Below are 27,700 nucleotides of genomic sequence, written 5' to 3'. Positions count from 1 at the left end.
AAAAGGTTGGAGTAGCTCCAGTGAGAGCGAGTCGCCTTAGATGGTTTGGTCACATAAAAAGGCGGCCTTCCGATGACCCGGTTAGGAGAGTAGAGGTATTAGATTTGACTTGTGTTAAGAAAGGTGGGGGTAGACCTAAAAAGACTTGGTTAGAAAATATTAGAAATGACCTTTCTTTATTAGATTTAAACGAGAATTTGACTTTTAATAGGACACAAAGGAGAAAAATGATTCATGTAGCCGACCCCACGTAGGGGGATAAAGGCTTGATGTTGTTGTTGGTGTTCCCCAAGTCTTGGGATAAAGGCTTGATGTTGTTGTTGTTGTATTGAATGAATAAATGAGTAGTACTTCAGGGAAAATTCTATAAGATGGTAGTGAGACCCTGCAATGCTTTATGGTGCTGAATGTTGGCCATTAAAAGAGAAGCATAATACTAAGTTAAGTGTGGCAGAGATGAGGATGCTCAGGTGGATGAGTGGCTTTACCCTTAGAGATAAGATATGAAATGAGATATACGGGAAAAGGTTGGAGTAGCTCCAGTAGAAGATAAGATTAGAGATAGTCGCCTTAGATGGTTTGGTCACATAAAACGGCGGCCTTCCAATGACCCGGTTAGGAGAGTAGAGGTATTAGATTTGACTTATGTTAAGAAAGGTAGAGACAGATCTAAAAAGACTTGGTTAGAAAATATTATGAATGACCTTTCTTTATTAGATTTAAACGAGAATTTGACCTTTAATAAAACACAATGGAGAAAAAGGATTCATGTAGCCGACCCCACGTAGTGGGACAAAGGCTTGATGTAGTAGTTGTTGTTGTTGGATTACATCAAGGGTCAACCTTAAGCCCATATGTTTTTGCTTTAGTCATGGATGTTCTCACTAGACATTTGCAAGATGATGTACCTTGGTGTATGCTTTTTGCTAATGATATTCTAGCTTTATGTTGATAAGACTCGAGAGGGAGTTGACTGTAAACTTGAATTATGGAGGTCAAACTTAGAGTATAAAGGTTTTCGCTTGAGTGGATCTACAACTGAATATATAGAGTGTAATTTTAGTATTTTTTTTATTTTTTAGAGTGTAATTTTAGTAGTAATAGAACTTGTGAGGGGATTGTGACTTTGGACGATCAAGTCATTAATAAGAGTACACGTTTTAGATATCTTGGATCTATTGTTCAGAGTAATGATGAAATAGATGAGGATATTATCAGCGGAATTCAAAATGGATGGTTGAAGTGGAGGAATGCATCGGTCTTGTTGTGTGATAGAGATGCCTCCCTCAAACTTAAAGGAAAATTCTATAAGATGGTGGTGAGACCTACAATGCTTTACGGTGCCGAATGTTGTCCATTAAAAGAGAAGCATAATACAACATTAAGTGTTGTAGAGATGAGGATGCTCAGGGTGGCTTTACCCTTAGAGATAGGATCAGATTGCCTTCCAATCGACTATCAACCCCTACTAGAGGATCGATCCTTAATTAATAACTCTAGGTAGTGTATTCCTCTATCTCCCAATTTGTGTCTGAGATCGTCTCTTTGGCCCATCCTGCGGGCAGGTAGCTACTCTGTCTACTGTGGTCATAACTGAAATATTGCCCAATCATCTTATAACTCTAGCCTAAGTGTCGCCTTCGACAAGTCGGACATGTGGGTACATTGCTAACGTAACTCACAGAACCTACCACTAACAGATACAGACAAACTCCTCTTGGAGTTACCTAACCCATACCTACTCTTCCTCCCATTGAATCAACTTCAAGAAGCCTCTCCATAAAATCTCTTCGTGCTAATAGTCCAATGCTGGTAGGTTGTTCTCTGCCAGTCATAGCAATGATTAGAGAATTTGTGATAACCTGAACTAATTTGCTAAGTTGACATGTTCAATTTATGTATCTTTTGTGAATGTTTTGAATGTATTTTCTACAAATTAGATTGAGTCATAAGGGACCCAACCTTTTCTTATGATCACCTGGAAATCTTGTTTGTTTGTAATCAATCTATGAAATGTAAGTTTCTCTATCTATAAAATTTTCTAACTGTCAAATACCAAAATAATTCAAAATTAGCCTTAAAGTATTCATTTACCTTAAAAATTCACTAATATTCTTACGTCAAAACCAGTACTTCAACACGAAGACGATTTGCTGAGAATATTGTGAAAACCGGATTTTTCTAAGAAGGTCTTAGTTTCCCTTGCTTCTTCTTCCTATCCTTTGGCCTGCACTTTTGCAAGTTTTTTGTTTATCGGCAGTGTGATTGCAGGTTGTGAAATTAAGGTATAATTACTTAGGCTTCGTTTGGGACGGCTTTTTTATTGCTTTCTAAAACGGAGTTTTATTACAAAAATAAAATATTTTGTACTAAAACTCCGTTTTAGAAAGAAGTAAAAAAGCCGTCCCAAACTAAGCCTTAGTTTAATTATTATGTAAGATTTTATAAGCGCTTTCATTATTATCACTAATATTCTAACGTCAAAACCTGCACTACCAATTCCATCTGTACCATTGGATGTGTCCTTTAGTGGCAAATCTCAAAATTCCATTTGTAAGCGGTGCATCTTTTAGTGACAAGACAATGCTAATATGAACAGTAGATTAATTTGGTGCATATTAAAAATAAATCTAAGCTTAGGCGAAATAATTTAAATATTAAATTAAATTTTATATGCTAATCTTCTTATATTTATATATATAACCGACCCTAATTAAAGCTAGGGTTTAAAAAAATTTGTTTAACCATTTCCATGAGATTGAAAAAATGATATATGTAAATTGCAAGATTTTTTTGACTTAACCTTTTCCAAATTGGGGATTACAATTGGTTCACAAATGTACAACCAAGGATAGAAATGTGCTTAATAGATGATCCGATTAATTGAATGTTAAGATTATTAGGAAAATGGCTAAAACTAAATTATGCATGTCACTAAAAATTATATTTTTTAAGGTTGTCATGTTCAACCGTCATATTTTTCTTCATGCATATGCGAATGCGTGCACCATTGCTGGCAAAACACTGATACATTTTTTTAAAAGTATATATTATTCACTTTCCATCTTGTTTTGTTCTATCCATTTGTATGAGCTTATTAAGACAAGATATAAATGTATTGTGAATTTATGTCAGGTATTTTAAACTTTATTGTTTGACATTATTCTGTTTCTTAAGCTTTTGTGTGAAAGACCTTGTAGAAGTTGCATTTCTGAGATGTTGTCTTTTCTTGTAGGATAAAAATGACTTTGAACTTTCAACGTTACCTGCTCTAGTTCCTGTGCTGACTTCTGCATCTGGTGAAACACTTCTTCTGCTTGTGAAGCATGCTGATTTACTTGTTGACAAGGTGATTGCAAAATTTTTTTTTGGACTTATTAGAAGCTCATCATTTCTTTCACTGTAGTTTTGATAATTTGTTAATAGTAGTTCCCTTTCCCTATAGTAAACCAATGGTAGATTCCATGATTCTTAACCACTTTAAGTTAATAATTATTTCTTTCTTAGTGTTTCCTTTATTATGCTTTGTTGCCTTCCCGTCTAGAATACTATGAAGAGGGCATTATTTCAAACATTTTGAGGATACTTTAAGAAGGCATCATGTCATCGCAGTGCCACGTCATTCATTTTGACTCAAACACTCAAAGGACATCTTGCCAAACATGCTATTATCGTCTCGTTTTTAAAATTTTTAAAATAAATATAGTACTTCTTAGACATCTTTTGGAAATTTTTTGGATATACTTTACACCTAGTGAACATGTATTGTACGCATATTATACACAAATTGTACCATTCTGATTACAAAAAGGTTAAATAAATAGTGTCATCGAGTTTTTTAACAGTATATTTAATATTTGATTTGAAAGTCGATTGCAATTGTGAAGAAGATGATTTCTTACTTTTTTGTGGTGTTTATGCACACATGCACATATTTATGCATTTCTGTTTTCGCATGTGCAGGGGTGCATGTTTGGAAGGCAGTCTAACCAATTTCCTTGCTCTAGTTTTTAAGAATTGTCATATCTCAGATGTGTCATCTTTTTGTCGCCTTGTTTATTTTTGTGCATCTTTGTTATACTTTTGCCTCCGTACTGCATTTTGGTGGCATAGGATGTTCCTGAGGAGTTTACTATTTTTTTTTTTTTTTTTTAAATTTGAATTCTCTCTTGTTTAAGTTTCTTTTGAATGGAGAAGTGGATCCTGATTCTTGTATGGTTTCAACTGGAGGTTCAATATACCTTGATTCTTTTGTGTGCTGTAGGGCCCAATGCAATTAAGTTTTTTTTTTACGGAATGCTGCTTGATTTGTTGCATTTGCTGAAGCTAGTTGCTTAAAGACAGCTTGGTATTGTGTTGAGTTTTTGATGTCTAAAATGTTATACCCATTTTAACCAGTCTCAGTTGGTGAATTTGGATATGAAATCTTTTGTAACCTTTAAATTTTTTAATGGAGAGAAAACGTTGCATGCTATTTACATGTTTACTTTATTGCATGTTACATGTTATTTACATATTTACTGTACATTTGATGTCCAACTCTCTTTCACTTTTGCTTATGGTAAAATTTATCCGGTTTAGCTTTGAAATATTTTTTATTTTCTTATGACAACAATGCATGCCTTTTTTTACAATTTTTTATTTGTTTGTAAGAATTTTTGTACACAATGGAGAAAACGGATCATAACTGATCCCACGTAGTGGGATGAAGGCTTGATGTTGTTGTTGCTTGCAATAAATTTTGAATAATTAGATGCTTTGAAATTGTATTTGAAGGACTTAGCTTAGCTATTTTGATTGAATTTGAACATGTTAATCAATTTGGGAGATTCAACTTTTTGTTTTATTAGGATTGTTTTTTTTTTCTTTTTTAAAGCTAGCAGCCTTATTATATATTCTTATTATGTACCCATATTTTGGTTTCGTAGGCTACTCAAGAACATTTACAATCCCATGTTCTTCCATTGCTTGTTCGGGCCTATGATGATAGTGACCCACGTACACAAGAGGAGGTTTTGCGGAGAACGCTAACCCTTGCTAGGCAACTTGACATGCAGGTAATATTGTTCTCTTTCAATCAAGAAACTTTTTTTTTTTTTGGTGTGTGTGCATATGCGAATTTGATGATATTATTCTTAAATGGTGCAGACAAGTATTATATATATTTCTGGACTAGTATAGCAGATGAATGCTGTATGAGTTCAATAATTTTAGAGTAATTAGATAGAAAAATTTTACGGGAAAGTGAATTTGATGATATTTTGCTTAAATGGTGCAGACAAGTATTATGTATATTTCTGGGCTAGTATAGCAGATGAATGCTGTATGAGTTCAAGAATTTTAAGGTAATTAGATAGAAAAATTTTATGACAACTGTATGCCGATTGTAAAAGTTATTCCTGCGGATCTATGTTATTCTTTTTGCTTTTAGATTATTGATTCTCATATTTACCACGTCTTGTTTATTTGCTCCAAGCATAAATCCCATAGTTATGATGGTTTCATTATTGAATTCCTCCAAGGCACCAGCACCATTGTGAGGTCATTTCAACGAGGCTGTTTAACTTTTCTTTGGACTTCAAGCTTCCTAGGCATGTTTCATCGATATTTCCCTGATTGCTAAGAGAAAAGCCTCCACCTCCCTATTTGAATACTAGCCCGTATCCATCTGCAACTTCTACAAAATCATTGTCAAAATGCTTGCTAATTGAATCAAAATTGTTCTTCCTCATGTCATGTTGAAAGCCCAAGTTGCTTTCATCTCAAGGAGGCAACTCAAAGAGAATGTCCTATTTCTAAGCTTGGAAAGGGTTTTAGTGTTAAGTCTAATGTTAAAAAGTTGTCCTATAATTGATATTTTTAATTCATTTGATTGTCTAAACCGAGCTACTCTACTCATGTATTTTAGAAATGAAGAATTTCCTACCATACATGTTATTTAGAGCAAGGTGTCACGTAATGACATTCTCTTAGTCACTCGTGCAGCCTTAGCACTCAAAACCTATGCTAAGTAGCCTAACTTTCACAACACAAGTGTAAGAACACTTGGAAACTTGGAGAAGAAAAGTGGAAAGGAAAATAATGCTTTATTGAGAAAGGAAACTTTACAAGGATTAGGAACTTGAAAAACTTTGGATGATCCAAAATGAGGGGTGGGGACCTCTATTTATAGTCCCCTATGGCCCTAGAGAATATTCTAGAATACATGAGAACATCTTGCTTCTAGATTATTCCATACTATTCTAGTTTATTATACCACTTCATACAAGGTTGCCTAGAATTTTTTGGATTATCCTAGAGTTCTCTTGAAGCTCCTCCATTCTAGCATGATCTGGATCTTGTGAGAAGGTTCCCGAGTCTTCTTAGGTCTTGGGCTTTGGGTTAACCTCCTTGAGATGGCAAGGTGTGACACTCTCCCCCACATAAGCTCGTGATGCCCTCATCGTGCCTTCCATATGGTACTATTGGATCTTGTCCTTGAATTTTCACAGTGTCTTCGTGTTCCCAACTAGCTTCACTATTTGAAAAGCCCTTCCACTTAATGAAGCATTCCTTATAATTTAGGACTACTCGTCGGCGGATCACTCGATTTGATAGTATTTCTTCCACCTCTTTGTCAAAGGAAGCGATTACTGCGGTGAGAGCTTGCTTGAATACTCCTCTTGATGGATCATCCTGATGTTCATGGTAAGGCCTCAGCATGCTCACTTGAAAGACTGGGAATCTTTAGTTTATGTGGAAGGTTAAGCTTCTAAGAGACCTTTCCTATTTGCTTGATTACTTCAAATGGCCTTTCATATTTCCTCACTAATCCTTTGTGTACTTTTTGAATGGTCTTGAATTGTTGTGGTCGGAGCTTAACAAGAACAAATCTTCCTTAAACTCTACATGTCTTCTCTTTCATCTATGCTCACTTCAGCATTGATGAGGACATCTGACCTTGGAGAGTTTACCAGAGACAGGGCCGACGATCGACGGCCACAATTACACAGCTTTATTTTTGAGTTATTAATTGTATTTAATTTATTGCTATTTCTTTTTCGATTTTACCCTCATTTGAGGGAGTAGATGTTTGTGACCCCACGGGATACTATTGTCTTTTGTTTTGTTATTGTATGTGGGGACTATCTATAGCTTCCTTCTATTCTTATGAGGGTTAATGAAGAATATTATGAAAATTTAGCAAATTGTCTCTTGTGAGATTTAAGGGAGAGCTTTGGAGAGAACCATAGGTGAGAGAAACGTAACACCCACCAACCGCAGGAAGCGTCCGGGTTCATGGTCTACCTCCTCCTTCCCCTTCATCCCCTCTCTCCCCCACAAGCCGCCGACCACCATCTTCTTCCCTCCAACCGTCGGCCTCCCCTCTTCCACTCCTACTAGATGCAGGCCCCAAGAAGCCCCATCCCTCCTAGCCGTTGGCCACCTAGACCACGCTCCTCAGTCCTCCGTAACCGCTGGCTAAGCCACCCCAAACCCCAACGCCAACTCCTAACCCTGGCTGTCAACTCTAACCCAAGTCCTCTTCCCTAAGCCACAGACCAACTCCTCCCTTGGTTCCCAAATTTCAAAATCTACTATTCGAAACCCTTCCTAAATTAGGAAACTATTCTAATTCATTTTCAAATTGAATTTGAATTTGAATTTTATTTCCTAATTAAGGCACCCTATTTTAGGAAAGCCCATTAAATCATGCCTATTTGAATTTTGAATAGGATTTGATTTAAAACAATCTTTCCTATTTCAAGATCCTAAATAGGGCAAGCCTTAACTTTAAGAACCCTTTCCCTTAAGCAAGACGCTGGTTCCCTTCTGGCCGCCTCCCTCTCTCTCTCTCTTCTCATTAATAAGCCAATTAAAGCTCCCCAAATCCAGCCAACAATTCTCCAATTTCTTCCACCTCTTTTGTTTGAAATAATTTCATCAATTTGAATTTATTTCCCTCTTAATTCAAATTTAAAAACATGAAATTAAATTCCTTACCCACCCTCAAGAAAGATGTGGGCAAAATGGTCAGTAGGTGCTACACCTGCCAACTGGCCAAACAACACAAGCAAAACACCAGTTTTTCCTGTTCCGAGCTGTCTATGGCAGATGTTATCATGGACTTCGTCCTAGGTTTGCCCAAAAAATTTTGAAGGAATGATGCTATTTGTGTCGTAGTTGACCTTTGCTCTAAGATGGTTCATTTCCTTTTCTATTTTAAAACATTTAATGCATCCCACATCGCCAAACTATACTTTAATGAGGTTGTCAGATTACATGGTTTACCCAAGACCATTGTATCTGATAGGGATGTTAAATTGACAAGCTATTTCTGGAAAACTCTCTGGATGAAAATGGGCATTAAATTTCAATTTTTTACAGCCTTTCACCCTCAAACCGATGATCAAACAGAAGTGGTTAATAGAGGCCTATGAAATTTATTAAGGTCCTTAGTAGGTGAACACCTTAAGGATTGGGATTTCAAAATCCCCACAACTGAATTTGCCTACAATAATTCTGTAAATTGCACCATTGGTTTAAGTCCTTAATTTGTATATGGGTACAAACCTAGACAACCTTTAGATCTCATACACATGTGTCATAGGTATATGATTTCTGAGTCTGCATCCTCATTCGCATTGCATTTGCATGAATTACATAAAGAAATTATACGCCAAATTGAACAGAGCAACATTAATTATAAATTTCATGTTGATCTTAAACAAAGATTTAAAAATTTGAGGTTGGTGATTCACTAATGATGCGGATTCATCCGGAACGGTTTCCGCAAGGAGTCGTTAAAAAATTAAATGCTAAGAATGCATAACCATTCAAAATAATTAAGAAAATAAATGACAATGCTTATGTGGTGGATCTGCCTGCATAATTCAATATTAATCCCTCTTTTAATATAGAAGATTTAGTAGCCTATGAGGATCCAGAGTTTAACTCACCAAATCCACTGCAAACTAAGTCTTGTATGACCCCACCCAGTGAGAACCCAAGCCTACCTCCACTCCCAAATGTTTCCAAAATACCTATGGTGGGGAAGGTTGGCATGATTCTAAGTGATGACATCATTTCTACAAAAGAGGGTGGATGAAGGTGGTGGAGAGGTAAGCCCGAGTCAGAAGACTCCTGGTTAGAGCACGAGGAGCTTCAGCAGATTTACTCAGATGCACTAGAGATTTATGAGAGCACCCGAGACACGTATTCGACGGAGTCGAGCTCTTTTCCATCCTATGAGATTTATGGGGACATCCAACCTTGGAGAGTTTACCAGAGATGGGGTCGACAATCAACAGCCACGATTACACCGCTTTATTTTTTAGTTATTAATTGTATTTGATTTATTGTTGTTTCTTTTTCGATTTTACTCTCACTTGAGGGAGTAGATGTTTGTGCCCCCAAGGGATACTATTGTCTTTTGTTTTGTTATTGTATGTGGGGACTATTATTAGCTTAATCCTATTCTTATAATGCTTAATGAAAAATATTATGTAAATTTCAACAAATTGTCTCTTGTGAGCTTTGAAAGAAAGCTTTGGTGGTAACCATAGGTGAGAGCAACGTCACACCCACCAATCGCAGGAAACGTCCGGGTTCGTGGTCTACCTCCTCCTTCCTGTTCCTCCCCTCTCCCCCAGAAGCCGATAACTACCATCTTCTTCCCTCCAACTGTCGGCATCCTTCCTTCCACTCCTACTAGCCGCCGGCCCCAAGAAGCCCCATCCCTAAGCCACTAACCAACTCCTCCCTTGGCTCCCAAAGTTCAAAATCTACTATTCAAAACCCTTCCTAAATTAGGAAACTATTCTAATTCATTTTCAAATTGAATTTGAATTTTATTTCTTAATTGAGCCCCCCTATTTTAGGAAAGCCCATTAAATCATGTCTATTTGAATTTTAAATAGGATTTGATTTAAAACAATCTTTCCTGTTTCAAGATCCTAAATAGGGCAGACCTTAACTACTTTTAGAACCCTTTCCCCCTAAGCAAGCCGCTGGCCACCTCTTGGTTGCCATCCTCCCCCCCACCCCTCTCTCTTCTCATTAATAAACCCATTAATGCTCCCAAAATCCAACCATCAATTCTCCAATGCTTCCACCCCTTTTGGCTGAAATTAATTTCATCAATTTGAATTTGTTTCCCTCTTATTTCAAATTCAAAAACCTGAAATTAAATTCCTTGCCCCATCCCCTCCAAATCGGACCCCTATTCCTCTATTTTTTTCCCTCCTAAAGTGAAACCATTCCACTTAGGTTGCTGTCCAAAATTTTTAGCAACATAACCTTGCTATCTCGCCTCCTTAACCTTCAAATTTGCTGATCAAAGGAGATCAAGTTGTTGCCCAGAAATGTCACCTAGGATTTTTGTTGTCCAGCCCTCCGGAAAGATGCCGTTTGCTGTCCAAAAGCACATGTACATTAAAATTTGTTATTCCCACATATATGACGGATCCAGAACTTGATCACAGATTTTTCTACGACGATCAAGGACAAATTGATAGTCTCAAATCTCTGTTCTTCAACGTCAACTTGGAGGTCGACCGTACCGTTGAAGAATACATCGAAAGGATTATCTTCTCTCTCGCTGTCGCTATCGACGAACAACTCTTTTCCGCCCAATGGAAGATCGTTTCTAAATCTTGATAAAGATCAATCCTCCAAGTATTTGCTTCTCTAAGTCTTCCCTTTAATTTGTGGCATCATAAATGTTGTGCAACCTATCTCCATTTAGCCTATATCAAGAGTGTGAGTGAGTGGATCCAAGTAGTGCCTAATCTTATTGTTAATTTACAAATTTCCTTTGAAAATCCCCCATACTATGCTAATCTTGATTGGAATTGATTATTCATGATTTTAATTCTTACATGTATTTTTGCTTAAGCTTTAATCATATCTCTATTGTTTTAGTATTTGTTTAAATCACTAGAGGTAGACATAATTATTATTGCTCTAATTTAAAAGGCATGTAATTTTGACATTGCATAACTACCCATGCATGTAGTTCTATATCATTCATCCTTTTTTTTTGCTTTATGAAGTGCGGCACGAGCTTGCTCTCTTTGCTCATTCAATAACCTAGAAAATTTGTATGCTGCTGGGCTTTTTCCTTCATTGCCAGTGGCAAGGGTGAGAGGTGTTACAAGTTGTTTTCCCATGATAATCTCAAGAGGACTCTTGTTAGTGGCCTCACTTTGTTATAAATTGTGTGAGAATTGTGTCACTTCAAGAATTTTTGTCCTATTTTGTTGATTTGCACTCACATAATATTTTAAGTAGAGCTCCAAGAGTGCATTGATCCTTTCAGTTTGCCCATCGCTTTTGGGATGAAAACTTGTCAAGAAATTCAAGTCTGATCCCAACATCTTGAATTGTTCTGTCCAAAATCTCCCAGTGAAGTGAGGGTCTCTATCTCTCATGATGCTTCCTAGCACTCCCCATAGTTTTCCTACATTATGTAGGAAAAGTCTTGCCGCTTATTTTGTAGTGCAATTCGTGGGGATTGATATGAAGGTTGCATATTTATTGAATCTGTCCACCACGACTTATATGCTCCCATATCCTTCTGATTTCGGTAGGCAGGAGATGAAATCCAAAATAATGTTTTCCCATGGTCGCTGTGGGATGGGTAGTGGTTCCAACAATCCCCCTGGCTGTTGGTGATATGTCTTGTCTTGCTGGAAAATGAGACAAGTCAGTACATATTCTTTCACTCCATCTATCATCCCTAGCAGTAGTACTTGGATTTTTGGAGGGCTAGTGTTCTCTTTATACCTGGATGTCCTGCCCAAATTTAATCATGACACTCCTTTAGTATTCCCCTTCTTAGATTTCCCCATCTTGGAACATAGATTCGATGGCTTTTGTTGTAGAGAATGCCTCCTTCCTTCCAAAATCTTTCGGTCCTTTTATGAGAATGAGAATACTTTAAGCCTAAAGATCTTCCTTCAATCCCTCTATTTTTTTCATTAGCGAGCCAGTGACACGTGAAATATTAGCTATACTTGTTTTTTTGTTTAGTGCATTGCCGACTACATTAGCCTTCCCTGGCATATATGCAAGGATGTAGTCAAACTTTATAAAGAAGTCTTGCCATCTTGCTTGCTTGGGAATTAGTTTCTCTTCACTTTGAAAGTAGCTTGTGGTAATACTATCAGTCATCATCTATTTTGACCCCAGTAGGTCGTGCCTCCAAACTCTAAGGCAATGTATGATGGTTATCATCTCCTTTTCTTGAACAGTTATCTTCTTTCTATCTCATTAAGCTTTCTACTTTCATAGGCGATGGGATGTCCTTCATGAGTACTTATATAGCATAGTCAGAAGTTATTCGTGTGTAGTTCATAAGCCCTTGTATGATCTAGGAGGCTGAGCATTGGCTTTTCGCTGATGGTTTTCTTGAGATCGTCAAATGCTTCTTGACACTTTGTATCTCATTCTCATGTTTTGCTTTTTTTGAGTAGATCTATTAGCGTAGCAGCCCTTGTAGAGTAACCTTTTATGAATCGCCGATAGTAATTTACATGTCCTAGAAAGGACCTTAGCTCACTTACTTTAGAGGGTGGATCCCAGCTTTAAATGGTTTGTATCTTGTCATCCACCATCATGAGTTTGCCATCTTTTATCCTGTGTCCCAAGAATGTCACCTCTTGTTTGGCAAAGGATGACTTTTCCTTCTTGATATATAGTTTGTTGTCGCTTAGTACTCTCAACACTTCTTTTAGATGTTCAATGTGATATTTGAGTGTCTTGTTGTAGATCACTATATTATCTAAGTACACAACCATCAACGGATCCAGATATGGGTGAAAAAGCTTATTCATCAAAGTGCAGAATGTTGTGAGGGCATTGGTTAACCCAAATGGCATAACTAAAAATTCATATGACCCATATCTGATAACACTTGTTGTCTTTTGCTCATCCCTCTTCACTATACGCACGTGGTCATAAACTGATCTTAAGTCTAGTTTGGAAAAGTATTGGCATCTCCTAATAGATCAAAGAGGTCAGCGATGAGAAGAATAGGAAATTTATCATTCATTGTTACCTTTTTCAAAGTGCGATATCTTATGCATAAGGAACCATCCTTCTTCTGTTGGAATATGATTGGAGCACAAAATGGAGCTTTAGATGGGGAAATCAACCCTGCATTTAACAACTCCTTTAGTTTCTTGCGAAGCTCAGCCAACTCTGGTGGTGCCATATGGTTTGCTCTTATAGTTGGTGGCTTTGCCCCTGCATCTAGCTAAATCTGATGATTTATCTCTCTTTGAGGTGGTAGCTCTTTTAGTTATTCTGTTAGAGCAGCATTTTTGAACCCTTCAAGTACTACCTCTATTTCCTTTGGCATGTTTTCTTGGGGTTTCTCCTCTTCATCAATATCATGAAGAATGGTCAAATAGCTTTTCTCATCTTGCTTGACTGCCTTTTTGAACCGTATAGCTGATAGTATCTTCTCTTCTCCATCAAAGTTGGTTGAACCTTGCAAGCAACTAAAGAAGTTGTTGGATGCAAGGTACATTCGACCATCTAAAGCTCCATTTGGTGCCCCAGTCATATTCTACAAGTAGAAGAATGGTTCCTTGCGCATGTGCATAGACTATCGGGCTTTGATCAATGTAACAATGAAGAATAAATATCTTATTCCTCTCATCGCCAACCTCTTTGATCAATTGCGAGATGCCAAATACTTCTCCAAATTGGACTTAAAATCGGGTTACTACCAAGTGCGTATAGTGTAGGGGGATGAGATAAAGACAACATGTGTTACTAGATATGAGTCCTATGAATTTTTGGTTACGCCCTTTGGGTTAGCCAATGCCCTCGCAATATTCTTCTCTTTAATAAATAAGTTTTTTCACTCATATCTGGATCAGTTTGTGGTCGTATACTTAGATGATATAGTGGTCTATCGCATTGAACATCTAAAAGAAGTATTCGAGTACTAAGAGACAACAAATTTTATGTAGTGCTCATTTGCCAAACAAGAGATCTACATTCTGGTACTAAAAGACAACAAACTTTATATGAAAATGGAAAAGTGCTCATTTGCAAATGTTGTCACTGGCTCCCTTTTTATTTAAAAATTTGGAGCATAAAATGGAAGGAAGGTACATTTTGGAAGAAAAAACACTAGGCGGGCATTTAGAATTTGTAAAAATCATCTTTGCATATAATTTCTTACCTTTGAATTAGGAAAATCATTGATGAAATCTCTGTTAGAATCACGCATATTTACATCTCTTTTCTACAAAAGAGGTGGTGGGAGTGAAGAAAAGAATCTTAAAAATGTCTCTCCAGATAATTTAACTAAAAAAATTCAGCAAGTCCTCCAAAACACCACTTCGGAGGAAAAGAAGGGGAGGGCAGAGTACACCACAAGAATTTGAGACTACCGCATGCATAGGGAACGTGAATATAATTTGACATGGGATGAGAAATTAATGTGATGATGATGGGGACATGGACAAGAGGTTTCGACGCGTCTATCAGAGGCGACACAGGAGATCGATGGTCATGATGGAGAGTCTTTACTTTTGATGCATTTTCTGTATTAGCATTTTATGTATTAATCATTTTTATTTCAGTTTTCTATTTTTTCCCTTATGGTTAGTTGGTCGCTATTGTAGCCCAAGGGGCATTCTAGTCTTTTGCTTTATTTGTCATTTCAAGACTTATATATATGGCCATCTTCTTATGTATTGAAGTAGTTGATGAATGAAAATTTTCTATTGTTGTTCTCTTTGTGAGTTCATGACATTTCCTCTAGATCTCTTTGTGAGTTCTTGAGGAAATAATATTGGGGATCTCTTTGTGAGTTCTAGTGGATGAAGTGTTGAGGTTTGTGATTCTTATTTTCCTTTTCCTTCTCCACCAATCTCTTCCTCCTCCACCTCAAGAGAAGACAACCAAAACCCATTAGCTTGGAGAACCCGACCCCCCACCCTTCTTGCCGCTGCCCCTTGGAGCCCAAGCTGCCGGCTGCCATCCTACCACCGGCCGTTGATCTAGACAAAGGGGGGGTCAACTCATGTCAAAAATAATTAGATTTTTGGCTTCCCTTGAGTCTACTAGCTCAAATAAATTTGAGCTGAAATTTTAGCTCATTTATGAGCTGGTCTTCAGTTCACCTATTGAACTAAGGATTAGCTTATTATTAGCTAACATTTTAGTTCATTTATTATCTTTTAATTAATGTAATTTTATGCTTTTTATGTTTGTATTCATGTTTTTCTCTTGGAATTCCAAACCGACCTTTGGAATTCAAAGATTTCCTTTTCCCATGCGGTGGCTCCTTGGCTTCCTCCCTTGGGCTGCCGTTTTCCGTGCCTTGCCTCTTGAATCTCTGGCCGGTTGCTGGATTTCCGTGCCTGGGCTCCTTTCCGTGACCGTGACTCCTTGGATCCGTGCGGCCTCCTTAGCTCTCGTGGATGGCTCTTCGGTTCCTTGGCTTGGGTGTGTTTTTCCGTGAAAAGCAATTGTGTTTTAATGTTGTGATGTTTAGGTTCTAGTGGAAATTAATGTTTGTGTCTTTTAATATTCCCTTTCATACCTATATATATGGGGGACATGTAATATTTGAAAGTTAGTGAAAAGTTATGAAAATGTAATTTTTGGAAAAGCTATAACCTACGGGTTTGCTTTGGAAATTGTGGGCTCCGAAAATTCGGCCCCGGCCTCCCTTCGCTTTTCTTTATTCGGCGAGGGAGTTTTAACTGAATAAGTTCCGAGGTAAATTTTGGAAGACAGATGGGTTTGTAGATAACACACTACCCAGAGATTTTGCCCTCATTTTGCGAGGACTTTATGATCTGAGTTCTGGTTTCCTATAGGCGCAAGCCCCTATAGTTAATTACCCCTTTCAATCACGAGAGAGAACTTTCGATTTAAGGCTAGTCGTCAATCAGATACGTAGAGAATACGTGTTATCTGGCGTATAGTAGCAGCAATGGATTTAGGATATTGGAAATTGAGTTTAAATTTGGGTATTTGGAAAGGTTTGAAAAGTTTGGAAATTTAAAATATGAAATTTCACCACCTAGCACTTAAAGCGGTTGGTGGGGGAATGGATGATTGACCCGATCAAGATCCCAATGGTTCCGTCGTCCCGGGCCATCGTGGTCCCTGGTCTACTTAGTCAGAGGAGGTAGTCGATCCAACCTGTTGTCTACACCGGCAGACTGTTGCGGAGGGTGGATAGAATTTGCTTTAAGTGTTCAATGGTTAGATTTCCGTCTTTAAATATTTTTGGAATTTTCTGGATTCTAGATGATTTTTGGAATTTTTGGGTTTTTGGATTTGGACTTTGTAGAGTTTAGATTTTCTGGCATTTGAATGGAATTTGAAAGTATTTGTGAACCCTTCCGGTTGAGATAACCAATCAATACGGCCATCATCGGGGTGTTTGGGGTCATTTCTCTTTTGTTGATTGAACCTTATAAACTCGATCAAGCTATTAATCGAGGATCGGGTTTCGTAGGCTTTATGCCATTGATAGTGAATTCTCATTGTTATAGGCCTTGAAGACCTAATATGAATGTAATAAGACAAATATGATTGTCACCACAACCGTATATTTGTTTGTTGGTTCGAGCCCTGTCGACTTCTACTGACCCGTATAGAAGGATCGGTTATTCTTGTCAGCCCGAACAGCATCCCTAGACGTCACGTGTGTACCAATAACACGCTCGTCGGGGCCCATGCGGGTGTTTGGGGGCATTTTATAATTGAATCTTGTCCACTCCTTTTATCTTCTTAGAAGGATCGAGTTCAAAATTTGATAACCCGCGCAGCATCCCTAGACGTCATGTGTATTTCTATAACACGCTCGCCGGGGCCCATGCAAGTATTTGAGAATTTCATTGATTTGACATACCCCTTTCTTGTACCTATATGCATACAAGCTACGGTGCACGTGCGGGGGTATTTTGAAATATTTGTAGACGCCTTCTGTCTGCCTGTACGGAGGTTGCAGATCCGGTGGCGTGGCATAGCAGCTTCTAAATAGAGTTGTTTGATGCTTCATACAGGTAGACTGTCGTGCACTATTTGTTGATTTTTGTAGGCGGATCATAGTGCACTAACTAATCTCCTGCCTTGCTGTAGATGACTGCATCTGTTGTAGTACTTTTGTATTTGCTTATAGACAATTTGTTGTATATGCAATAAACTTCTTATAGCAAACCGTATGCATTTGCATTTGATGTGGTCACTTTACACTTTGCTTATGGAAAATATATTGGGAGTCAATGAGTCTTCTACAGCGGCCGACAAAATTTCATATTTCTTATAATTCTACAATATTTTCTCATAGATGCCATGTCAAGTCCACGATAAGTCTTCCACGATGACTTGTAGGTACTTTCTTCTGATGCACATAATCATTATCCTTTTGACAGTTACATCTAATTTAATAAGAAAGCATTGAAGCATTTGTAGGAAATTGAGTAGTATTCGGTTGATGTATTGGTCCAATCATCGATTGCTATTGACAATAATCAGAATCTCCTTCAAGAGATTTTCTTCCTTTTGCTCATGGATCTAATGTACCTCTCATACATGCATTGATTGTATATTTCTTGTTGCCGACTCCAAGCAATCATCGATGTATGATATATTTTTTCATCACATCATTATTGGACCCATGATGCGAGTAACAACATTAGTTCTATTTGTCGATTGAAAATTTGCACTTCTATTGACATGACATCCATGACCCAATTATAACACCTCTGAAGGTCCCAGATTGTAGTTAATAGGTAAATTGGCATGCCCTTCGTTATAGATTATTTATTATGGTCCAATGACCTCCTCCCCATATCACAACTTGTACGTAAAAACCATATTATTCATGCTTTCTTACTATTTGCAATCACACTTGCAAATTCCTTCTCCTTTCTCGTAGCTTGATTGATTGAGCATGTCAATTTGCTTTAGTTCATTTGAATGCTTTGGACCATTGATTGCCACCAAAGCTTGTAGTGACTTTGTGTGTGAGCTTTTGCTTGAAAACAAGTTGTATCACAAGCTTATTTGTTCATTGACGTTTTCTTGAGTGCACTGAAGGCTTGTCCATCATGAATCATTTTTGCTTGATTGTTGATATCTATTTCAATGCTCTTTCCAAGTTGAGATTTGTTCTAAGATTCTCCACAAATCCATTTGACATTTGCTTTAAAATTGAAATGATCATTTCTTAATCTTTATTAGGAGCTTAGTGTTATGATTCAAATTCAAATCTCATGTTCATTTGAGTTCAAGTGTGAGCTCCTTGTTCAAATGCATGTTCAAATGTATGTCCTCAAGTCCTCTGAGTTCAATCAAGTTCTTGCTTAAGTTCAAGCCCAAGCTCTTCATTATTTTGACCGAGTCATTCACGTTAGTTAGAATCCTTCTTATGAGTGTTGTTACTCGCCAGGGCTTGAAGTTGGCCTGCTTTAAACTTGGCTAGTTCGGACAAACATTATGTATGCACTTTGATTCATATTTCATGATTGAATTCCCCAAATGTTATTTAAATTGTAAGTGAGTTCCTTTCCTTTCTCACAAATGGATGAGTTCTCTAGTTGCGTTCGTGGAAATGAAGTGAGTTCACTAAGAGCAAGTAGAGATGGGGTGAGTTCCCCAAGTCGTTACTTTATTATTTTTCATTATTCATTTATTTCATTATGGACTCATCAGATGAAAGAAACTTAAAATAAATTTATTTTATTATCACTAGGATAAATGGTCTAATTTGAGTATAATCACTTCCCTTATAGATAAAAGGTTTAGGTCATCGGCACTTCATGTCCTTGGTAATTCCTTGCATAACTGACTCTCCAGTTGATATGCTTGGGCTAACTTTCTTCTTAATTATGTAAGATCCTTCTCAGGTTAACCATAACTTTCCTAGTATTGATTGGTGACCAGCTAGCAGCTTCAATTTTTTTTAGTACTATGTTGACAGGGTGGAGGAACTTCTCCGTCACATTTGCGTTGCAGTACTTGGCTATTATTCTTTGTCTCTTGTTTATTTGCGGACAGGTAGTGCCTCCTAGTTTTCTTTTGCTCATTCCACTTTCTTGCTCAGTATGTTCAGGTTCTGCTTGTTTGTCGCATCAATTTACCCATTGAGTTGGGGATGATGCACATGGGCAAATTTGAAATAATTTCCTTGTGATTATCAGAACTCTTTGACCCTCATATCATCGAAATGTGGCCTATAATTAATAATGATGATGAGAGGTAGTCCATACTTGCAGATGATATCTAACCATAAAAAAATTTGAATAGCCTTGGCAATTGTTTTAGTTAGCACTTTTTCCTTTATCTACTTAGAAAATTAGTCAACCATGATTAGGGTGAATCTTCTTGCTCACTAATAGAAAATGGACTAATGAAATTTTTTTCCGAGACGGCAAATGGCCATGACTAGTGATTGGTTGGAGTTTGTTGAAATGTTGATGTTGCATGGGAGCAAACTTAACACTGGATACGCCTCTCGAAAATTACTTCAAAACATTTGTTCATCAAGCTTTCTAGAAAAGGACACTAGTACGCACATTTAGCATGCAAATAATAGTATAGTGTGCACATAGAACTAGTGAGTATAAAACATTAATTTTTCTTTTCAAACTAGTATTTTGAATTTTCAAAGATTAAACTTTACCATTATTTGAGCTGATATCATCCCATGTAGTTGAAGTGCTAGTGGATGCAAATAGCAGGACGTTCAATAAGCTAGTTTTTATTTTTATTTTTTCAATTTTTGCATTTTATTTAGAAGCAATGAACAAAAAATTATTTTTCATTTAAATTTTCAATGCTATGCTTACAGAGAATCAATTTTACCTGTTCAAAGAATCAATAGTATAATTAAAAGAATTATATTCTTTCTTCACACAAATATCTCTTTAATTGTACAAATTCAAAATATAATTCATCTAGTGCAATTGAACTCTTCATAACATAGGCCATTTATCTCGTTCTTTTCATCATATGTTGAGTGAGAACTTGATAATGGGTGGTGTACTTCATTAATTTTGGTTGCAATAGATGCCGATGAATTTTGGCTTTCCTTTTCTCTTTTAGTATTGTTCTCTCTTCTTCTCTTATGTTTGGAGGATTGTGATTCTTTATTTTTTTAAAGCTTATTGGCATTCTTGCTTAGGATTGATTCACTATTGATTTTCGTACTTATATCTCCAAATATAGTGGTTAGAGTATACTGATGCGTTTTAGAAGTAAAAATAGAAGGTAACAAGTGGAAAACCGTAGGAATTTGAAGATAGAGGTTGAGTTTGATTAATACTTCAACAATAATGAAAGGTACAATTGATCTATAATTCGAGAGGTAGATTGGCTCTCTCACAAAACATAGACCCTGCTAAAAAACTCACCAAGAGAAAAGCTACACCAAAATAAATTGCATAATAATTTTTTTTAAATTGCATAATAAAAAATGATAATATTTTTAGCCCTAAATAGGTTATCCTATTTCACTCCCAAATCATCCCTCTTTCCTTAATTAATTCCCTCCAAAGTCATCCCCTTTTTTAATTAATTCTCTCTCATATTTAAAATCAAATTGGAACTCTTTTCTTAAATAATTCTCTCTCAATTATAATTAAAACTTTCATAAATAAATTCCCATTGATTTCTCATGCTTACATAATAAATTATAGTTTTGTCGGGCCCCACAAGAGGTGCCAAAATTCTTTTTTATTCCACCTAGCCAAGGGGCTGGTTCGACCCTTGCTGAACGAGCGGATGGTTGGGTTGGTCCTTGCTGGACCGGCCTCCTCTTTTCCCCGCTCTTGCTGTATCATATAAATGATATCTTTCTTGTTTTCTAAACTTGCAATTTGTTTAGATCTTCTGGCATAAATGCATAATAAAGACGAAGCAAATGGTTTAATCAAAATAAAGTTTTCACACAAAAAGATATCCAATCTTTACCGAATTTCAAACTTTTAAAATCATAACATTTTTTAAATAAAAAAATTAGAGTTTTTCAAAACTCAAACATCAGCAATAAAATATTCATAGGATGCCCATTCACATCAACAAAGTGAAATCTGCATGTTGTGTAAGATCTACTTTAGAATTGTAGGCTTAATATAAACGATTCAGAAATCGTGGCTGGAACGAGCTGTTTGATACCAATTGTTATCATAATGGCACACCAAAAAGGGGTCGGTTGACGGTTGAATTTGGTATATGATGATAATTTAGAATTTCTTTTAAAATCTTGCCCAACTCAAACCTTCGTCAACACAGAATATTAACAACTAAATCAATTAAACAATCTTGCACTTGAACTAGCAAAAACCTAAGAGGTGTGATGTTGAATATAAGATTAAGCCATATTTATGAGTCTTATATCATTAAATCCAAACCATACAACGCAAGTGTCCTAGCAACAAAAATGGTGGCGATTACAAAGTTAATAATTCCAAGTATAAGCAGAAGCGAACAAATCAATGACTGTAACACATGAATTATTAATCATTAAATCACCGCATAAACATGCTAATTATCAAACCAAGGTATATGATGATCAAGGAATGTAATTAACAATGATTTTTATATGGTTTAACACCCAACTAGCTTGCATCCTTTTATGGATGGGTCATGTTCTTCTATATCTGTTGTACATAATTGCAGAACCTACCCTTATGGCTAGGCAACTTAAACCAAGGTTTCAAAGTTCAATACCTTCTATAACTTCTTAAGACTTCAATGGTTGACAATCCTTATCACCTAACATTAAGAGCCATATGTTCTTTACAAGTAATTGACCCAAAAAAACGATAAGCACAATATAAAGCTAAGTAATTGCGTGAGCGTTTTCTCTAATTTGAAACCTTCAAGGAGATTGCAAATTCTATGAACACTTTAAATCCTACTAATGGAAACCCTAAAAATTAATCTTATGAACACAATGAAGTGAAGTGTGTTAAGGATAAAGATCCAAAAGTGCTTTCTTTAGAAGAGGATATTCAACAAAGGTGGATGAGATATTTTGCTAAGCTTTTCAATGAAGATTGTGAGAATACGATTGACTTTAGTGGCCTTAGCACTCTAAATGAAAATGGAGATTTTTATTTTTGTCTGCGTAATAGTAAAACTGAAGTTAGAGAGGCTTTAAAGAAAATTAAGTGTGGAAAAACTTGTGGACATGATGCGATTTCAATAAAGGTGTGGAAATGCTTAGGAGATGAAGGAATTTCTTGGCTTACTAAACTTTTTAATATTATTTTGAAGGCTAAAAAGATGTCAGATGAGTGGAGAGAATGAATGTGTTGATTCATATTTTTTAGAATAAAGATGATGCACAAGATTGTGCAAATTATAGAGGAATAAGTTGATGTGTCATACTTTAAAACTTTGGAAGAGAGTTATGGAGCATAGGTTACAACGTGATACTAATGTTTCTCAAAATCAATTTGGATTCATGCCGGGTAGGTCTATTATGGAAGCTATTCATTTATTGAGAGGGTTGATGGAGAAGTTTAGAGAGGCTAAGGAGGATCTACATATTTATTGATTTAAAGTAAGCATATGGAGAGTTCTAGAAAAGAAAAGGGTTAATAATGCTTATATTCAAGTCATTAGGGATATCTATGAAAGAGTTGTTACTTGTGGTCAAACACAATGTAGTTTGACCAAGTATTTTCTTATTTCAGTTGGATTACATCAAGGATTAGCGTTAAGCCTTTCTTTTAAGCTCTTCTTTTTTCTTTAGTCGTGAATGTTCTCTCTAGACATTTGCAAGAGGATGTACCTTGTTGTATGCTTTTTACGGATGATATTCTTCTTATTGATGAGACTAGAGAGGGTTGAAGGTAATCTCGAATTATGGAGGTCAACCTTAGAGTCTAAAGGTTTTCGTTTGAGTAGATCTAAAACTGAATACATGGATTGTAATTTTAGTAGTAATAGATCTAGTGGGGGTTTGAAACTTTCAGCGATCAAGTCATTAATATGTATACTCATTTTAGATATATTCGGTTTATTGTTCAGAGTGATGATGAAATAGATGGGGATATTATTAGTAGAATTCAAGTTGGATGTTTGTGGTGGAGGAATGCTTCGGGTTTGTTGTGTGATAGAAAAGTACCACTCAAACTTAAGGAAAAATTTTATAAGATGGTTGTGAGATCTGCAATTCTTTATGGCGCAGAATGTTGGCCAATAAAAGAGAAGCATAATATTAAGTTTAGTGTTGCTAAGATGAGAATGCTTAGGTGGATGAGTGGATTTACTCTTAGAGACATGATAACTAAATGAATATATTTGTGAAAAGGTTGGAGTAGTTCCAGTGACAGATAAGATTAGAGAGAGTCATCTTAGATGGTTTGGTCATGTAAAAAGGTGGCCTTCCAATGACCCTATTAGGACAGTAGATGTATTAGATTTGGCCTATGGTAAGAAAGGTAGAGGCATACCTAAAATAACTTGGTTAGAAAATATTAGAAATGACCTTTCTTTATTAGAACACTGTCATTGTCAGGTCCCAAGTCCTGGATGAGAAAAGTGGAGGGTTGCGTTAGGTAGTCGACAGCAAGCATAAAACTTGTCGAATAATAATGACATGACATTACCAATAGCATATTTACCTAATTAACATAATTAATTTAATTATGATAATTAAATAATTTTTTTTTTTAAAATATTGGATCAATTAAATTAGCTAAGCACATGAGAGATCATATAGATAATGATACTTGATTACATAATTGATGATACAATTTTCAAATAGTTATTTAATTAAGCAAAATATTTAATAAATTTGAGATCAAGGAATATAAATAGACAAAAGATATCCAAAATAAATAAATAAATTTCCTTAGATTTTTTCCTAATTAAATAATTTTTTTAGACTGTTGCAGCTCTTATATTTCTTAAATTTCCAATTTTTTATGTTTCTAGTTATATGCTAAGATAGATGTTAAAAGAGTAAAACAATGATTTGTGGGCTAAACGTTGGGCTGGAAAAGTTTCACTTATCGTGAAGTAACTGGGTTCACTGCAATAGTACTGATTTTTATTTTGATGGAGGTGATTCATTCCCATGTATTGTAGGTACAATTAACATGAAATACACTGCTGAAGCATTAAAGAGTGAAATAAATTAGTAAAAGAAAATTTTCAATTGTATTTTTTATACTGTTTTCCAGGTAAATTTGTGCATCTATCTTGAGGCTTTTTGGATTCAGCTGTGCCTTGATGCTACCAATAATAGGTCTCTCTTTTATTATTAATTGTTATTTGTTCTTCACATGTTCATTAAATCTGCATTCACACCAACTCTATGCATTTTTTTAACTTACCGTTTCTTCGTATTGCTAGATAAATACCATGGGTTCTTTCTTCTCTAATCTAGTTAGCATTGATTCTATAATTGTACATATTTGTTGTGGTAGTCATATTCTTCGAAGCTGTATAATTTTATGTTCCATCTTGATGTTTTGCTTATAAGAGATTGAAAGTTTTTTTTTATATATATACTAAATTTAATTTAACCAGGTGAGAGTGAATGCTCTGCGTTGCTTGGGTGATTTAGTTCCATCTCTTGATAGACAAGCTGTGTTGGACATTTTGCAAACTTTGCAACGCTGCACAACTGTGGACCACTCTGCACCAACTCTAATGTGTACACTAGGAGTTTTACATGCAATTTATAAGCAGGTAAACCATTACTTCCACCTAAGGCAAATCATTCCATTAATGTTTGATTTTCTCTTTTGACTCTTTTTTTTTTTGGAGAACCCTTTTGAATTCTGGTTAGACAATCTTGTTTTACACTTTCAATTATGAATTCGTATATTTCCATGTGCATATTAAACCTTGGAAAAGAGATTTTTCTCGAGTTTTTTACTAATATGCAATTGTAATACAAACCTGCTTATTATGATAAATTCAGCATGTATTTTTTAGTCTGCTTGTTGTTTCATATATATTGAAACGTGGCTGAATTTCTCGAATGCGTTGTTTAGTATGGCTTAGAATTTGCTGCGGAGCATGTTCTTCCCCAAGTCTTCCCACTTCTCATGGCACAGCAATTAAGTGTTCAGCAATTTGCCAAGTATATGCTCTTTGTCAAGGATATCTTGAGGTACTCAGTGTGTGTAAATATTTATCTTATACGTATATCTATAGTCCAATTTGTTTAACTGCGTTGCGTTCTTCCCAGAAAGATTGAAGAAAAGCGAGGTGTGACTTTAGCCGAATATGGAACTTCTGAAGCAAGAGTCTCTCCGTCATTGTCAAATGAGCACCATTCTGGGCCATATCCGAAGCAATGTGGATCTGTCCAGGACGCAAAGAAGACCACTGCATGGGATGAAGACTGGGGCCCTATAAACCGGCAGAATGCCACTTCTTCTGCTCCTCTTTCCACTAAACCTTTGCAACCTTCAATGGCCGTTGTTAACCAGCAAATAACATCTAGCTCTCCTGTTGATGTTCAGTGGCCACCACCACCATATACTTCGTCTTCGTCTGTTTTTGTTTCCCAATCAGTGACTAATGATAAGCTGAATCTGAACTCTGCTACAACTTTTGATGATATAGATCCTTTTGCCAATTGGCCGCCCAGGCCAAGTGGCTTCAATTCCAACAACAACAACAACAACAATGGTCATTCAATCTCCTCTGATGGGTTTGGTACGCAAAACTTGGACTTTTCAAGCAACAACAAAGTCATTGGGTCAAAACCTTACCAGGAGAGTGTTCCCTCTATTAACAAGAAGCAGAGTAGTCTGAATAAAATGGTCAGTGGAAATACTCCTAATTTGGGCATTGGATCAATATTTGTTTCAGCAAACAGTACTGCGCCAAAGCTTGCTCCACCTCCATTAACTGCTATAGGAAGAGGCCGTGGAAGGAACCAAATATCGTTATCAAGCCAGACAAAGCCGCCCTCATCTGAACAATCGCCTATTTTGGATTTGCTTTGAAGGGCACCTGCGTTGCAGAACATTATATTATCTTTCTACTTCAACTGTTTTCAGCAATAGGAATTTTGTAAAAAAGGGTCATTGCTTGTATTATTTCATAATATTGAAGTTGGTTGGTTGGGATAAAATAAAGGCAACAGAAGCTTTATGCTGCCTTCAGTTTTTTTTTTTAATCACAATTTCCTGAAACAAAAGCTATTTTTTTGTTCTTATACGTGATGGCAGGCTTAATTTCTAGATGGAAGAAATTTTTGGAAGCATAAAGGACTCATTTCGTAATTTGTGGATACAAAATATGTGAATTTTTTGGTTCGGACAGCTTTTAAAATTATATATATTCTCATAAACTATCTATATTGTTGGAATATAATATTATAGTTTGATTTTGAAATTAATATTTTATTCCTTGTCCCTACAATAACTAGTGAGAATATCCATGACTAAAGCAAAAAGATACGAGCTTAAGGTCGATCCTTGATGTAATCCAACTAAAATAGGAAAATATTTGGTTGAACCACCTTCTCTATCAAACATCTCAATAAATGTATAGCTTCCATAATAGGCCTACTTGGCATGGATCCAAATTAATTTTCAGAAACATTAGTGTTGCATTTTGGAGTATTCGCGACGGTATGGAAATATAAAGTTTAATGCCTTAGCGTTATACGAAAATTCGGCACACAATCAAATAAGAGAGAGTGTGTAGCACTCATATGAGACACCAAGATTTTTACGTGAAAAACTCCTGAAAAGGGAGAAAAACCACGGGGCCCAGCCTAGTGTGAATGAATCCACTAGTATTACAATTGATTACAAATGAGGCCCTTCCTTGGGGGAAGTCTTGACTTGATGTACATCATATTGAGTACATTACATGGTATGAATACAAAGATTCATTGTTGACGTGTTCGTTTGTTCAGAAGGACCATAGTCTGGTGACTGAGGTCGGAAGAATCGTAGTCGGCAGGCGACGGAGGTCATAAAGATCGTTCTCTGACTACGGAGGTCGAAATAACTATAGTCGGTGGGCGACGTAAGTCAAGAGGATCGTAGTTGGCTGGTGACGGAGGTTGGAAGGATTGTAGTCGGTGAACGACGTAAGTCAGCAGGACCGTAGTCAGTGAGCGATGGAGGTCGGAAGAACTGTAGTCAGTGGGCGACGTAAGTCAGGAGGACCGAAGTCGCGAGCGACGGAGGTCGGAAGGACCGTAGTCGATGGGCGACGTAAGTCAGTAGGACCATTCTCGACGGGCAACGGAGGTCAGAAGGACTGTAGTCCATAGGCAATGTATGTCAGGAGGACTGTAGTCGACGGGCAACGGAGGTCGAAAGGATAGTAGTCGGTGGGCGACGTAAGTTAGAAGGACCACTATTTGACGATGAAGGTCAAAAGGATGGCGTCAGGTAGACGTCTAGCAATGGACAAAAGTCCATGATCGGATAGATGTCCGTCGAAAGTCTGACAATCGGTAGAAGTCCGGCGTCGAGTAAAAACATGGAGACAAGCGAGGGTCTGGCGTCGGGTAGAACTTTGGCTTCACTTAGAGGTCGGGCGGAATTTCGGCGTCCCGTGGAAGTCGGACAGAATTCCGATGTCACGTGGAAGTCGGACGGAATTCCGGCGGTGGTTGAGGATGAGTTTCTTCCCTCATATTCTTCTCTTCTCATCTTCTTCCTTCCTCTTTCTTCTCTTCTGGCTTGACTCTTCCCCCCAAATAGGTGAGAGATCAGGGGTAAATAGGGAGTGGTCGAATGGACGGCCA

General features: G+C 36.7%; 1 protein-coding gene across 1 annotated transcript in view; it reads left to right on the top strand.

Moving 5' to 3' along the window:
• Nucleotides 1-26,176, top strand: part of LOC110100336 (SCY1-like protein 2) — a 98,707-nt gene extending 72,531 nt beyond the window's left edge. The window contains exons 9-16 of the mRNA XM_028695685.1: nucleotides 3,236-3,349; nucleotides 4,929-5,057; nucleotides 5,149-5,152; nucleotides 5,279-5,345; nucleotides 5,432-5,498; nucleotides 24,505-24,666; nucleotides 24,975-25,093; nucleotides 25,172-26,176. Of these exons, the coding sequence (XP_028551518.1) occupies nucleotides 3,236-3,349; nucleotides 4,929-5,057; nucleotides 5,149-5,152; nucleotides 5,279-5,345; nucleotides 5,432-5,498; nucleotides 24,505-24,666; nucleotides 24,975-25,093; nucleotides 25,172-25,937 (1,428 nt within the window). The 3' untranslated portion in view covers nucleotides 25,938-26,176. The remainder of the gene's footprint in view (nucleotides 1-3,235; nucleotides 3,350-4,928; nucleotides 5,058-5,148; nucleotides 5,153-5,278; nucleotides 5,346-5,431; nucleotides 5,499-24,504; nucleotides 24,667-24,974; nucleotides 25,094-25,171) is intronic.
• The last annotated feature ends 1,524 nt before the right edge of the window (nucleotides 26,177-27,700 follow it).

This window comes from Dendrobium catenatum, unplaced genomic scaffold, assembly GCF_001605985.2.
Source record: "Dendrobium catenatum unplaced genomic scaffold, ASM160598v2 fragScaff_scaffold_72, whole genome shotgun sequence".
NCBI lineage: Eukaryota > Viridiplantae > Streptophyta > Magnoliopsida > Asparagales > Orchidaceae > Dendrobium > Dendrobium catenatum.
The sequence above is the reverse complement of the archived record's forward strand: the minus strand, read 5'-3'. Positions and strand labels throughout refer to the sequence as shown.